At 43.4% G+C, this 13,358-nt stretch overlaps 1 protein-coding gene across 2 annotated transcripts in view; it reads right to left on the bottom strand.

Moving 5' to 3' along the window:
• Positions 1-2,143: 2,143 nt before the first annotated feature.
• kif26ab (kinesin family member 26Ab) overlaps positions 2,144-13,358 on the bottom strand; it is a 69,266-nt gene continuing 58,051 nt past the window's right edge. For both annotated transcript variants that reach the window (XM_065966538.1, XM_065966539.1), the window contains 9 exons: positions 12,968-13,230; positions 11,955-12,138; positions 11,113-11,272; positions 10,632-10,794; positions 6,500-9,743; positions 5,531-5,724; positions 4,623-4,646; positions 4,179-4,329; positions 2,144-4,088 (listed from right to left, as the gene is read on the bottom strand). In XM_065966538.1, coding sequence (XP_065822610.1) covers positions 3,907-4,088; positions 4,179-4,329; positions 4,623-4,646; positions 5,531-5,724; positions 6,500-9,743; positions 10,632-10,794; positions 11,113-11,272; positions 11,955-12,138; positions 12,968-13,230 — 4,565 coding nt within the window. In that variant the 3' untranslated portion in view covers positions 2,144-3,906. The remainder of the gene's footprint in view (positions 4,089-4,178; positions 4,330-4,622; positions 4,647-5,530; positions 5,725-6,499; positions 9,744-10,631; positions 10,795-11,112; positions 11,273-11,954; positions 12,139-12,967; positions 13,231-13,358) is intronic.

Genomic DNA, 13,358 nt, shown 5'->3' with positions numbered 1-13,358 from the left:
TCCTGCCCCTCATGTTTACTAAATTACACAAGTAAACAGGCATAAATCTTTGCTGATTTACAAGTTCAAGCTGTCTCCCAAAGGCTAATTAATTCACCTTTACATTATAGACTGCAGTGCTTTAATTTACAGTCCAAGTGTCATGTTGCTGGACTTGCATGGCCACCCAACCAGAATTTACAGTACATACAGGGAGGAAAAGCCTTCAGGAGTACATCTTTTAAAGGTTTCTGTCCTGGTGCTAAACTCCACACACATGCAATCTGTTTGAGGATGAGGATGTCAATGGTTACGACCCCCCTGAAGCACTACCATGCACATTTAGAGCGAGAGAGAGAGACTGTGAGTGTGTGTAGGCTCTGATAATTTAAGGACTTTTCCTCCACACCAGCTTGTTTTAATTACTGGGAATGAGTGGCTGCATTTGGTCAGGTTTATGGGGATTCTTCAAAGAGAGAGTTTGGTTTAGACAGACAAATCTGTGGGGCTGCAGAGCTGTAAATCCAAAGACTACCACAACCACTAACAAATGCCCAGAGGCGAATGCATGCAGCCTAAAAGGAGTGGAGGAGGAGAGAGGAGGTTCAAAAAGTCTGTTTTACTTTTAGCTTTTATGTGTAGCTAGACATTAGGTCTAAAATAATGAATTACAATAGTAAAGGGATTTTTTTTAAATTTTGACAGACGTTTATTGGAAAGGCCAAAGTCAGAAAGACCTCTGACCCCATTTGACTCACTATACAAAGCACAACAATCAAAATTTGATGAGATAATAACGGAAACAAAGACTTCAAAGGTGGAAAATACATCAAATTGTCTGAGAATTGGATTGGGATAAAACCTCTCACATGGAGCAATGAGGAATACAGGGTCAGTACTGGTTTGGGGCAAAGAGGGTGAGATGGCTGATGACAGGGAACTCTTGACTTTTCAGTGAACTCATTTTTATTCTAATTCAACATTCAAGTCGCTGCTAATGATCTTAGCCCTGAGGCGATGTATGCTGGGATACAGAGGGCTGACTGCTGTCTGCTCCACATAGACAGAATCAGCAGACATCAGACGTCAGGACTGGCCAACTGTTTCCACTGAGACACTGGCTTCCTCACCGCATACATATTTTTACTATCTGTCAAATGTTAACAGACTGCAAATTAACTGCACACTAATTTTAAATGAATACAGTGTTGTAAATCTATTTTTTCATGCAGTGGCAGATTAGTTTGTATATTTTGTAAGTAGCCTGGGTGCTTAAATAACCCCCCAAAATTTGGATTTGAAACACACTGACCAGCTGGGCTTTCCATTCAGCCAAATTAACCTCTAGTGTCTTTGATCTAAACAGAATTAACAGGGAGGAGGACGATGTTATTGCACAGCAGGGTTTGATTTCTAGTCGAACACGTTCACACACCTACAGTCTAACACTCCACAGGACTTCATGTATCACACCGAGCTGAAGGCCCTCCTGATACACCAAGTAATTAATCACTCTGGACTTGTACCATCCCGTTTTATCTCATTTCCTATGTATCAAACGCAACAACTTTGAGCAATTTAATTTTTGAATCCGGTTATCAAAGATAACTTTATCTTCTCCCACAAGAATCACGGCTGGTGTTATGTTAAATGTCAAATCCTTTTCATAAACTATTTGTTTAGTATTAATGAGATATGTGGATTTCAAGCACTCTAAGAACAAGGACAATCTTTGATGTCAAATGCATACTGGGTCCAGCAATCACTGCTATCACCTGGACATAAGAAAGAGAATCACTTGATTTTAAATTTAAAGCTGGTTCACAGTTAATAAATCATAACTGAAATGATCAGTGTTTGGAGAATTTGGCTGAAAAGGTGAACAAATTAATAATTTAATTAAAGTAATTAATTAAATTATTATATAGTAATTAAATAGAAAAGAGTGAACTCTTTATTAAGAAGATTAGAGATTTACAGAACAAGCTCTCTATACCTGATGTAACCTGAAATAACCTGACGTTTTACCCTCGAGGTAGTCTTGTGATGCCAAGAGAGAAAGGTTCCTCTCTTGGTTTCATTCAGCCTTTTCTTCCTTCCAGTGTTGTAGAAACAAACAATCCAATGAATACAGAAAAAGGAAGGAAGAACATTGGATCGTGAATCATCAGTAAGAAGAAACATTTTATTCACAGGTACTGTAAAAGTAAAACACAAGCTGCCATATCATACATTTATACACAGGGTTTGAAAATGCTATACAAAAACAAAGGTTTTTAGAAAATATGGGTTTTGATATGAAAAACGACCTTTACATATAATTTTTTTGAAAAAAAGGTCTCGGTTTGGTAACAGTTATTTAATTCATGAGCCTAACCAACCCCACATTAGCAGAAAATAAAACAGAAGGTATTGTAAAAAATTAGAGTGAAAAAAATGGAGTAGAAATGATTTGTAAAAATGATTAAAAAAATCTCATGCAGCATCTTCAGAGAGGGCCTGAGAGAGTACATCATTGTTAAAGAAATATAACAAAAAAGTCATGTTCATCCTGGATAAAGAAATCATTTAAAGTACAACAAAGCCTGTTTGTTTATCGTAACAATCATTTTTCAGCGATCCTCTTTGTTCCCGTGGTGAGTGAGCTGTTTGATTCACAACAAGCACATTCTGGAAGCTACAAAGAGCTGATAACATGATTGATTTCCCAAAACAATGTCATGATCATTTGCTCTTATTCACTGCAAAATAACAATTCTGGAGTCTTTGTCGGAGATCAACTCTGATCATTTGCCTATTTTTTTTTAAAGAAAAGGGGGGCAAAGCCAAACTGTGCTGCTGCTCGTTAGTCTGTGGAGGTTGTAACAGTGAATGCATGGGAATGCATAGAGCGCTTTACAAAAAAACGTTTTGTAAAAGAGGCCAGAAGACTTGTGCTATCTAACCTGTGTCTCATTGTTGTAGAGAGTATTATAGACAGCACTCATTCCGAGCCAGGCTAACCAGGCTAGGCTAATGTTGGGAAGTCTCTCAGATACTATACTGAGGCACGAGAGAGAATGGCTGAATCAAGACTAATCACTCACTTTCCATCACAGTGGCCCTCTGATTGATATGTTTTGGTTTAATAATCTCTCATTTTCAGTGAGACAAACACGGCTTCTCCGCCTTAGTGCATCCACTGAGACCCATTTTGATCAAGGCAACTGGAGGAGAAAAACATTCACTGAGCCTCGCTGGCATTCACGGGCCGGCTGGTAGGCGACGAGTGACAACAGCAAATGCAGTCCTTGTTGAGAAACATAGTTTGAAAAAACTAGAAAACTACAGAACCAGAGAGTTAACGTAAGGCGCTAGAGGCTGAATGAACATGGTTAAAATGCTGACTGAGGTTTGAAAGAAGAGAAAGGCAGAGTCTGGGAGCGCAATAACATTAGCTTATTGCTTTTTCTCTTTTTTTTCCCCCCCTCTTTATTTTTTCCCTTAAAAGGATATTTGTACACACCACATAGTCATATAAATACACTATACAATGCAATATAAAATATTTAAATTTCTTAAAAGTAATATGTTCAGGGGTTTGCTCAGGTATGCTGAAGATACCTTCACCTTATGAAAAATAATGACTCAAAACAACACAGTTAAAAAGGCACTTCCAGGTGTTGTTCATTGTATCTTGAATAAGTGATGGCCCTTGCTTTGCCATACGGGCAACAGCGTTTGTGCTCACGTTTTATTTCTCCAACAGTCAATCACGTCCTGGACAACGACGCACTGTAGCTAGGTGTTAGCATCTCCTCTGTCTTCATGCAAAGATCCACTCTCATCTCATCTCACATGTTGTTCTTCATTCCAGTGACAACTACACATCATTATCCTCTTTTTTTTCTCACTTCCTCATTTCTCCACCTCCACTTGCTTTTGTCCTCAGACCTCGATCTCCCGCAGTCCCTCCTGAGCACAGGGCGTTGGCATGGCGATGTCAAAGCAGGTCACCATCATGATGCGGGACTTGCATAGATTGACACAAAAGTCCAGCTCCTCCGTGGCCTGTGCCAAGGCCTCCAGGTACTCCAGAGACTCTTTATCCAAACTCTGGTCCACCTCGACTGTTAAGAATGACATTTGAAGATTGGTTACAAAGGTTAACACCTCAGATTTTTAAAAATGTATATACATTTAAAAAATAATTAACTCACACTCTCCTATCCACTTGCTGGGGTCCATCATCAGTCGTGTTTTGGCGTCTTCCAGCTCTTCCAACAACACTTCATGCTTCACCCTTAGTTCTCTCACTTGCTGTTGCCTTCTCTCCAATATCTTTAGTTTACTGTTAAAATACTGCAGACCCTGAGAGAGAAAAAGATGGAGATTATTAGTTACAGATACAACTAGACAACTATACAAAAAAGCCTGCTTCATCAAAGTATTTTAAACAAAACTAGCCAAAATTGAATAAAATAGTGTAAGGTGGGTTTCTGTTGTAATAGTGGGATTGTTCATGTTGTAGGATTGAAAGAAAGGTTATTTTGTATTAAATTATAAATATGGTACTTATTTAAAAAACTTAAACTTGTGCAAAAAAAAGTCTGAGCTGCTAATAATTAAACCTGAGCAACGATTTAAAAAAAAACTTAGCTCACCTTGTCAACGTCCTGGAATGGTTGCTGAGGACAAGAAAGGGAAAAACAGATAAAACAAGTTAATATTTTAAGCAGGATTCTATATTCAAAGAGCAAAATATAGAGAAACTTGTATAAAAGTATATCAAGAGTATATTGGGAAAACAAGAATGGAAGCACATACACAACACTCCAGTTCTAATTTTGAAATAGTCAAGTAAAATCAGAGAAAGCTATTTTTCCACTAAGGAAGTGATGACTGAGAGAGACAAATTAAAGATCTTCCTTTTCCTAATTGAAACTAAATCATACCACCATCTAGCTGATTTCATATCTTGACAATTCCCTGTCCAGCTGTGTGGATGAGCAGGAGCAGTTAATGATTCACAGATGAGGAGTACGCTGTAAAAAGCGATCAGGCAGCCGGTGATGAGTGTGAGCAGATTTGGGCTGCTGTTGAGTGCTGATGCATTTATCAAAAATTCCCAGAACAGTCTTCTCATACTATATTGTTTTTCATTTTAACACAACCACCATCGTCAGGCGTAAGGCTGGGTCGTCACTCATATCCAAACCAATTAACCCTCCTCAGTAATTGCCTCCTGAACTCTTGACATTCCAGAGGATCGCTGCCAACATACCAGGCTCTGGGGACCTCAACACAGACGCTTTAACTCTGGGATTTTCCTCTGAGCTGACTGAAGGTCAGACGTCTGAGACATATTATCCCTGTCCAGTTCTTTAAAAAGAAACTGGGAAGATGTGAGTGAAGACATTCCCACAAGGCGAGTCAATGTGGCACATGCAAAGTATTCCTGAAGCTTAGTGAGAGGGATTCACAAGCCCTTGACCTAGACATTACATTATCCAAAACAAGTTTAACCAGATAAACCAGCATGTAAAACAAGTCAGGATGACCCTCCACTCACCTCTGCTGTCTCCTCCTGACGCCGCCTCTGGAGCCGCTCCACATCGTCGATCTCATACACCTTGATCTCAAAGGGCTCCTTCAGTGGGCCAGCCATAGGAGGCAAGTCCACCCACTGGCCTGCTGTGGCTGCCTTCTTCCCGAGGGAGGAAGTGTCTGGCAGGGGGGCCGGTATGAGCCGTCTTCTCTGGAAGCCTAAAGAGCCATGGACAGATAAACACCTGTTTTACAATCGTAGCATTTGCAGGGATCCACGGGTAAATATGTATGAGCCTCACTCTGAGATGTAAAGAGATGCCAGGCTTTACACAGGTCGGCGGAGAATGGTGATTGCATATTTATAAGGCTGTCTATGTTGCCTTTTTTGTATAAAACGCACATGAATTCAAATGGTTATATATACAGGGCTACAAAAAAGCTGAACCAGGTCACTGCTGCTCGTGTTCAATTCATCTTGTTTGATCATCACTAGGATGGAAGCAGTCTTGTTTGAAGCATTAGTTATAATTTTCCTGTATATGTATGAATTATGTATGCTGCTGATTCAGGAGGAGAGAAAATCCAATGATATACCAATTCGTGAATGTAATGAAAATGGATTCATAAAGTTAGAAGTGCTATATGGGTGATTTCCTGGGAGAAAAAAAACACTTATTTCTGGATGCTACTTCAATGGGTTTAGATTACATCCCACATACACTGCCATTCCCATAGTAATACATATTCACAACATTTCTGACTTTAAAACGCCTGTGAAAAATATTAAACTGGTTATTAAACAGACCAAATTTGATACTGACGTTTCCTTAACTGCAAAAGCAAAAGAAACCATCAGCAAGAAGATTCATTATTTCTTTCTAGTTATTGTAATGCCTGTAAATGCTACTGCAAGCTCGCTGTCAACACAAGAGCTTTGAGCTATAACAGCATTGAGATGACTGAAACCCTCACACCCACATAACTCCCTCACCATTTGTTCTCTTCTTGGGATACTTGGAGCTCCTCATTCTGCCCGAAGACGACATGCCACTCTCGCTCATGGAGTCATGGGCTGAGGACGCGCTGCCCGTGGCCTCGCTGTCACGTATCATGCTTTCGTAGCCGCTGCTGCCTCCGCTGTGGTAGAACAGAGCGGTGCGGCCCATCGCCGGAGGCAGCTCCCCGCTCAGTACGCTGCTGTTGTCGCTGCCGTGGCCACTGCTGTAGCGCTGTGGCCTCCTGGGTGCTGTGATTTTGCTGTAGGGAGACGGCAGCATGGCTACGGGGGATTTGTCATCGCTTACGTTCACCCCGCTGTCATTCCCACTGTCCGAATCGCCCGAACCTCTCATGTGTTTGCCCGAAATGTTGCCTGTTGCCAGTTCGCTTACACGGCTGTTGGCGGCCCTCATAGCCTGCTTTGTGCCCATGATAGTTCCTCTCCCAGGTTTACCACTGACTGCAGCAGTAGCGGTTCGAGTAGCAGAGGTCCGTCCTGATGGAGGGAGGTTGGCGTTGGTGTTTCTGCTTACAGGAGCAGCCAAAGATTTGGTTGATGAGCTCAGACCTTTGGAGTTGTTTGCAGACAGTGAGCGTGCTTTATTACCATTGACGGTTCCTAAAGCTCTTGGATTAACAGAAGCTTTAACCTGACCGGACCTGCTAAGACTTCCTCCACTTGGGGAAGATGGGCAGGTAGCTATTGGAGAGCTGGATGAATTCGGAATACCAAACCTAGGAATGGATTTGTTGGATTTGCTGCTTCCGAGACTTGCCCCACTATTTTCCCTACTAAGTGCAGTTCTGGAGCCTGATAAGGACAAACTTTCACACCTTTCCAGGGACATTTGGCTTCCATAATGCTGCCCAGATTCCCCTCTCGGCCCTCTGCCCTTCAGGCTGGAGGTTACTTTGGCTGTGTTGAGGCTGGAGGTTTTGAAACTGGTAGAGTCTGCTCTGTGACGTACCTCAAGCTCATCCTCGGACACAGCTGCCCTTGCTCCCCTTCCTGCCTCACCATATGCTGACTTAAAGGCACTTTGGGGGAGCAGGATCTTAGTCTTATGGTCCAAACTGGACTTTCTCACTGGAGGAGGGGGTGGAGGTGAAGTGCAACCAGGTCTTGGAAGATTGCTTGCTTTCTGTGAGTTAGCCTTGTTATTTTTCCCCAGGGAGGAGTATTTAAGGCTGTTGGTAGATGCGATAACATCTTGGGCTCCCTTGTAGTCTGTGGAGGAGTGGACGACAGTAACAGTCCCCAGAGTGGTGGCACCTCGCCTAAGCTGAGGCATTTTGCTGGGCGGATTCTTACTGACTGACTTCTCGCAGCCATCCACCACCCTCTGAGATGAGGTAGACCCCTGCACCTTGGGTGGGCGAGGTACACTGTTGCTGTTGTTGGATGTTTTGCCGGTGGGGATACTACTAGGAAAGTTTCTGAGGAATTTGCTGGTGCTGCTGGAGTCGGAAAGTTGAGGTTCTGGGTGGTTGTCGCTGCGCTGCCAAGGATTCTCCTGCTTAGCCTCTTGCCTTGGTGGCTCTCGGCTGCTGCTGCTACTGTGAGAGATGGATGAGGTAGGTTTAATCTTCCTGGGAAGACTTGAGTGGACTATGGAGTGGCCCTGTGGAAGCTGGGTTGAGCTGAGCGAGTGAGCTTTAGTTATTTTAGACGTCATTCTGAGGGAGCCTTTGGCTGATTCAGGAGATGGGGGCAGCTTTGTCAATGAGAGTTTGCTTGAGGCAGCACTGTCACTGTCTAGTTCGGAAAAACCAAATCCACTGTCGTTTAAGGAGTTCATGGCATCTCTGGGAGAGGAAACACAGTGCAACATATCCAGGGAATCGAAGTAAAAGGTGGCATCTGGTACCATGTGTTTAGATTGTGGAAGGAAGACGTCTGTTGAATGAGCGCCTTCACTCTCCACGGTGCAGACGCTAACCTCACTCAGCCAGGAGCTGATAGATGAACCTCTGCTGTCCATGCACCCCGCCGCTCCCCCCTGTAGGGGCGTTACCACGGCGATGTTCACCTCTGAAGCTCCCATCCCCGAGGTGTAAGCGTCAAACTCATCATTGATGCTGCTGATGATGCTGACAGGTCTGGACCCAGAAGCAAGAGCCTGAAGGGAACAGTCACTATTAAAGCTGATGATGCTGGATGGTCGACCATTATCTACAATACTGCCTATAGAAAGCTCCTCCACCACGGTGAACACCAGCTCATCCTCTCCGTTCAGCTCCACAGGCTGCTGCAAGGTAACAGTAGCTCTGAGGATGTCTCGATCTAGACATCTGTCCCTTAAAGTGGAGCGAACCTGGCACACTTCCACTGGCCCTCTAAGCAAAGGAGAACTGTAAGGATCCCGTCTTTTAACTGCTTGGTGACTCATTCCAACAGGTGGCATTCTGGTGCTGGATCTCTCCTCCTTGTCTGTGTTTTCTCTCTGCTGTGAAGGAGGCGGAGCTGGTTTGGGCAAAGCTTTCTTATTGGGGTACACCTTTTCCCTCACCACAGGCTCTGCATTAGGCCCTGCAGCAGTTGCTTGTTTGTCAAAGCTAACCCTACTTTCTGAAACCAAGGATTTCTCCCCATCAGCACTGGTTCTACATACATTTTCAACACTGTCTGTTGGTGCCTTTTCTGCAGGTGTGCATTGCGCTTTAGCATTGTCCAGTTTTGATTTACTGGTACTGCAGGATGGTTGTGTGGCAACAGATTTAGGAGATTGTTTGGGTGAAACCTCTGGGGTATGCGGAGTATTTGCTACAGTCTTTGGTGAAACAGAACCTTGGCTCTCCAAGGATTTGTCTGTTTTGGGGCTGGCCTGGCTTTTCTTGCCCTCTCCGACAAACGCAGTGGGCTCTTCACTGCCATCTATACACTCCAGCCTCTCCTGCAGCTCAGCAAAAGTGTTGCATTTGAAGAACTGGTCTCTGTCCAGAGGGCCGTCTTTTGTAGACCTCTTTTTGTTCAGGGAGGGGATGATTGGAACAAAAGCAGGTGGGCCTTCGTTGTCGCTAAGCTCCCTGTCTGAGATAGCTGTTCCCCCAGGGCCTACGTAAATGACAGTATCACAGGATTGTTCACTACTGGAGGAGTAGTCCGGGTCACTGAGCATTAAAGGCAGGTCTGGGTCCAGAGCTACTGTCCGAGGGTGGAATGGCCTGAGGTGGGGCGGCCGGCGGATCCTCCCTTCCTCACAGGAACTCTCTCCCCCAGAAGAACTGGATGCATACTGCAAAGAGAAGATGGAGTATAAGAGAAGAGAGTCTTTTGGATTTTAAATTAGCTCATGAAAAAAGATGACAGTAATACGATTCTATCTTCTTACAATATTAATGTAACAGTCTAGTTTCCATCCCCCCCTCTACAGAACCCTTTTAAAATCCTTATAATTTACAGAAGATTTATTCCTTGACGATTTCAAAGTGAAATCAATCACAAACATTAATTCCTATGAAAATATCAGTCGATATTTATCCAAAGGTTAAAAGTTCACATCAATAGTCACAGAGAGATGACCATCAATAATACAAAGTGCTGTATGTGGGCTGCATTATAATCATGTCAGGGACCTTTACAGAATAAATACATGCTGTCATTCCACCTAATTATCAGGAGCATATATTTCCCTAATCCGAGGAGCATTACACACTTCCTTGGGCGTTGGTATTGATTACATGATTATGTGTTGAGGAGCAGAGGAAAAGTAGCTCTGAGTTATTGCTCTAATAATCTTTAATTTGCAGAAACAACACATTCATTGTGTTAATAGCTCCCAAATACAGAACAAAGACGAATATTGCGACTTTATCTGCGGCATGAAACATGATGAGATCCAAGTTAAACATGCGTAATTGCTATATTAGACATAATTAAATTCTGTTTAATGTTGAATAACAATGCCTTTGCATTTATCATTTCTAAACAATTAGTATTAAATGGAGTTATTGCATGGATCATTATTAAGAAGTAGTACCATTTACATGCCACAACCCCCGTGTTGTTGAATTGATTAATACAGCTGTCAGTGTCTCTTTTTATACATATATCTATTAATGCATTAGTTTATAACGGCATATGTTAAACAGATTTATCAGCACTAATGAGTGCATCAGTGTACCTTCGATTTCTTCTTTCTCATGCGGTGGATACGGGATGCCAGCTGGATCGTGGTGAGTGAGTCAGCATAGCTGGCAGGAGAATCGGAGATGTGGGCGATCATGGTGGTTCTGCAGTTGATGTTGCCAAGGGACTCCCTCAATAACATTGTCAGCTTGCTGTCCCTAGGGAGTGAATTTAAAGTGTTTTTATTATACAGCATGGCAACATTTCAAAATGACAATAAAAGTTGATGATATTATTCCAGGAGGAGCTATTTTTAATTATCTGCACAGAAAAATGACAAGTTATTAGCTATTCATACTTGAGCAACCATAATATAATCTCTGCAATACCAGAGGATTTTACTTGAGGCAAGCTAAAGAAACTATAAACAGTCACACTGAAAATTATAATACCGAAGACATGTAGCAACTTGCCTGAAACAAATACAACCTATTAAACAGTATAAGAGAATGTTCATCTAGCTGTAGTTTTCTTACCTGTAAGGTACATGTTTGGCTCCATTTGCTAACGCCATGATGACGTTCCCCAGAGCATTCAGGGATAAACACAAGCCTCCCCCTCCGTCTCTGCTCTTACTCAGGACCTTCTCACAACTCCCCAGGTCGATGAGGTGCAGCCTGCTCCGTCCGCCTGACACTGTGCCAACCACAGAAGAAGAAGAAACCAGGTGAGAGCTGCACAGACACTCCCTCTCTGAGGTCACTTCCTCATGCACAGTGCCATGATGACAGGAGTGGCATGGCTCAGTCAAGACTAGACAGGGCACTGATTTATTTATGAGTAAGATTCCCACAGTGAAGTCATTCAAACTGGTGAACTCCCACCAGATGTGTAATTTAGGGCAAAAAGAATGCTCAGTTGGTTAGACACATTAAAATAAAGAAAAGAATTCACTGAAAATCAGACACGTCACAACACAACAATCCACTTCTGATGATTACAAATGCGGCGGAAGGGGAATTGGCTGTCATCTTAACAATCACACGGCTACACATTGTTATTCTGGGACTGATGTAATTGACATTGGAAATATGGGACTAGCCTGATGTAAAATTTAGACATTGAGCAACATTTTCTGCCACACAGCTCACAACAAAAAAACAACAACTCGTCATTGGTCATAATGTGGAGAGGAGGGGTAATATTTGAAAAAAAGTTAAACTCCAGTTATACTTCTGTTAAAAATGAGATGCTTTTAAATGTGTATAAGTTCAGAAACAAATAGCAAAATAGGTATTAGGTATTGCATACATGTGAGGGGGCCACTTGTTGATACACTGCTAAAGAATTTTCTGTAAAGTAAATTGATGGTACTAACTTCCTCCCTTGCCGCTCTTCTCCATGCGGTACTGGTAAATGTGTAGCGTGAACAGCATGTGGGAGTTGCGTCTCTCCTCCTCATCCACATTCGGCCTACTAGTGCTGCGCGCAGCAATGGCGGCATCCAGGAAGAAGGCGGCTTTCTCGGCCGTTGGGGCACGGAGCTCGCTCTGATTCTGAAGCTGCAGAGGGGAAGGAAGAAACAGAGGAAGGGGTTAGGGTGGGCAAAGACCACATAGTGCTTTAGAAAGAGGATAGATGTCGAAAGGATACTGGGGAGCGAGCTAATTGGACCTCGGCACACATTTCTAGCCCATTAGATTGGGTCTCGGGGGCAATTAAAAGAGCAGATATGCACACACAGGGAGGGGGATTAGGAGAGGTAATAGTTGAGCAGGAGGCAAGGGCACTTCCCGTCGCTATGGATGTGATGATGGTGGTGGTATGAGACAGAAGGAAAGGAGGAGGAAGAGGAAGAAGAGAAGGCAGTGGCGGAGGGGGGTAATCATGAAGAGAGCCCACATGTGGCTGCTGAGAAGAGAAAGCTGAAGCTTCACACAGCCTTTGAAGTCCATACAGACCCCCTCCCCAAAAAAAACATCTGACAGCAACACCTGTGAGCGCCATCAAACCTACAGTCCTCCACCATCCCCCAATAGCAGTCCTATTGTGCTGCAGAGGGCCAGCGCTAACATACCGTTAATAGATGCTGATGGATGCTGACAGGAGAGTCAATACAAAGGTAAAAAAAAAGCCATCAATACCACAGTTGGCTTTGGTGGAAATATAAAGCAAAGGATTTCAGAAGGCAGGAAAGATAGAGTGGGAAGTCCTGGGAGATAAAAACACACATACACTCACATAAAAAAGTGTAAATCTTTTGTAGAGGAAGAGGTAGATCACAGACAGCCACAGATCAATACTCACACAGACTAATACTGAATAACCCGCAGAGTGAATGAAAGGATCAGGGAACAAAGGAGAAGTGAAGGAGGTGAAATTTCTTCTCACCTGAGTGCCACAGATGGGATCCTCCCTCAGGTGGATTCCTGGGGATTGGCCCTCCTGCAGACTGCCTGTTGACACCTCAGACAACAAGTCCTTCAGCTCCTCATCCTTCCCGAAGATTTCCACCGCAGACACTCGGACAGAGAAGCGCGTGCCAGTCTTCTCCTTTCGCTCGTTGATGAGCTTGAAGAGCCAGGAAATGGCACAGGGCACAATGCCGAGGCTTTGAGTGGAGCTGTCTTTGCCAATCATGGTGTATGTCTTGCCTGGGGATGTGTGAAAGAGAGAGAGGGGGATGGAAATGGCTTTGTGTGCAAGCATGGTACACTCACAATAATTTCCACCTTAAGTGACTTTTTTCAGAAAGCTGTTTGGAATGGGTGGAAGTTGACGA

Source organism: Labrus bergylta, chromosome 18, assembly GCF_963930695.1.
Source record: "Labrus bergylta chromosome 18, fLabBer1.1, whole genome shotgun sequence".
NCBI lineage: Eukaryota > Metazoa > Chordata > Actinopteri > Labriformes > Labridae > Labrus > Labrus bergylta.
Note: the sequence above shows the minus strand (reverse complement) of the source record. Positions and strands in the feature narration are given on the sequence as shown.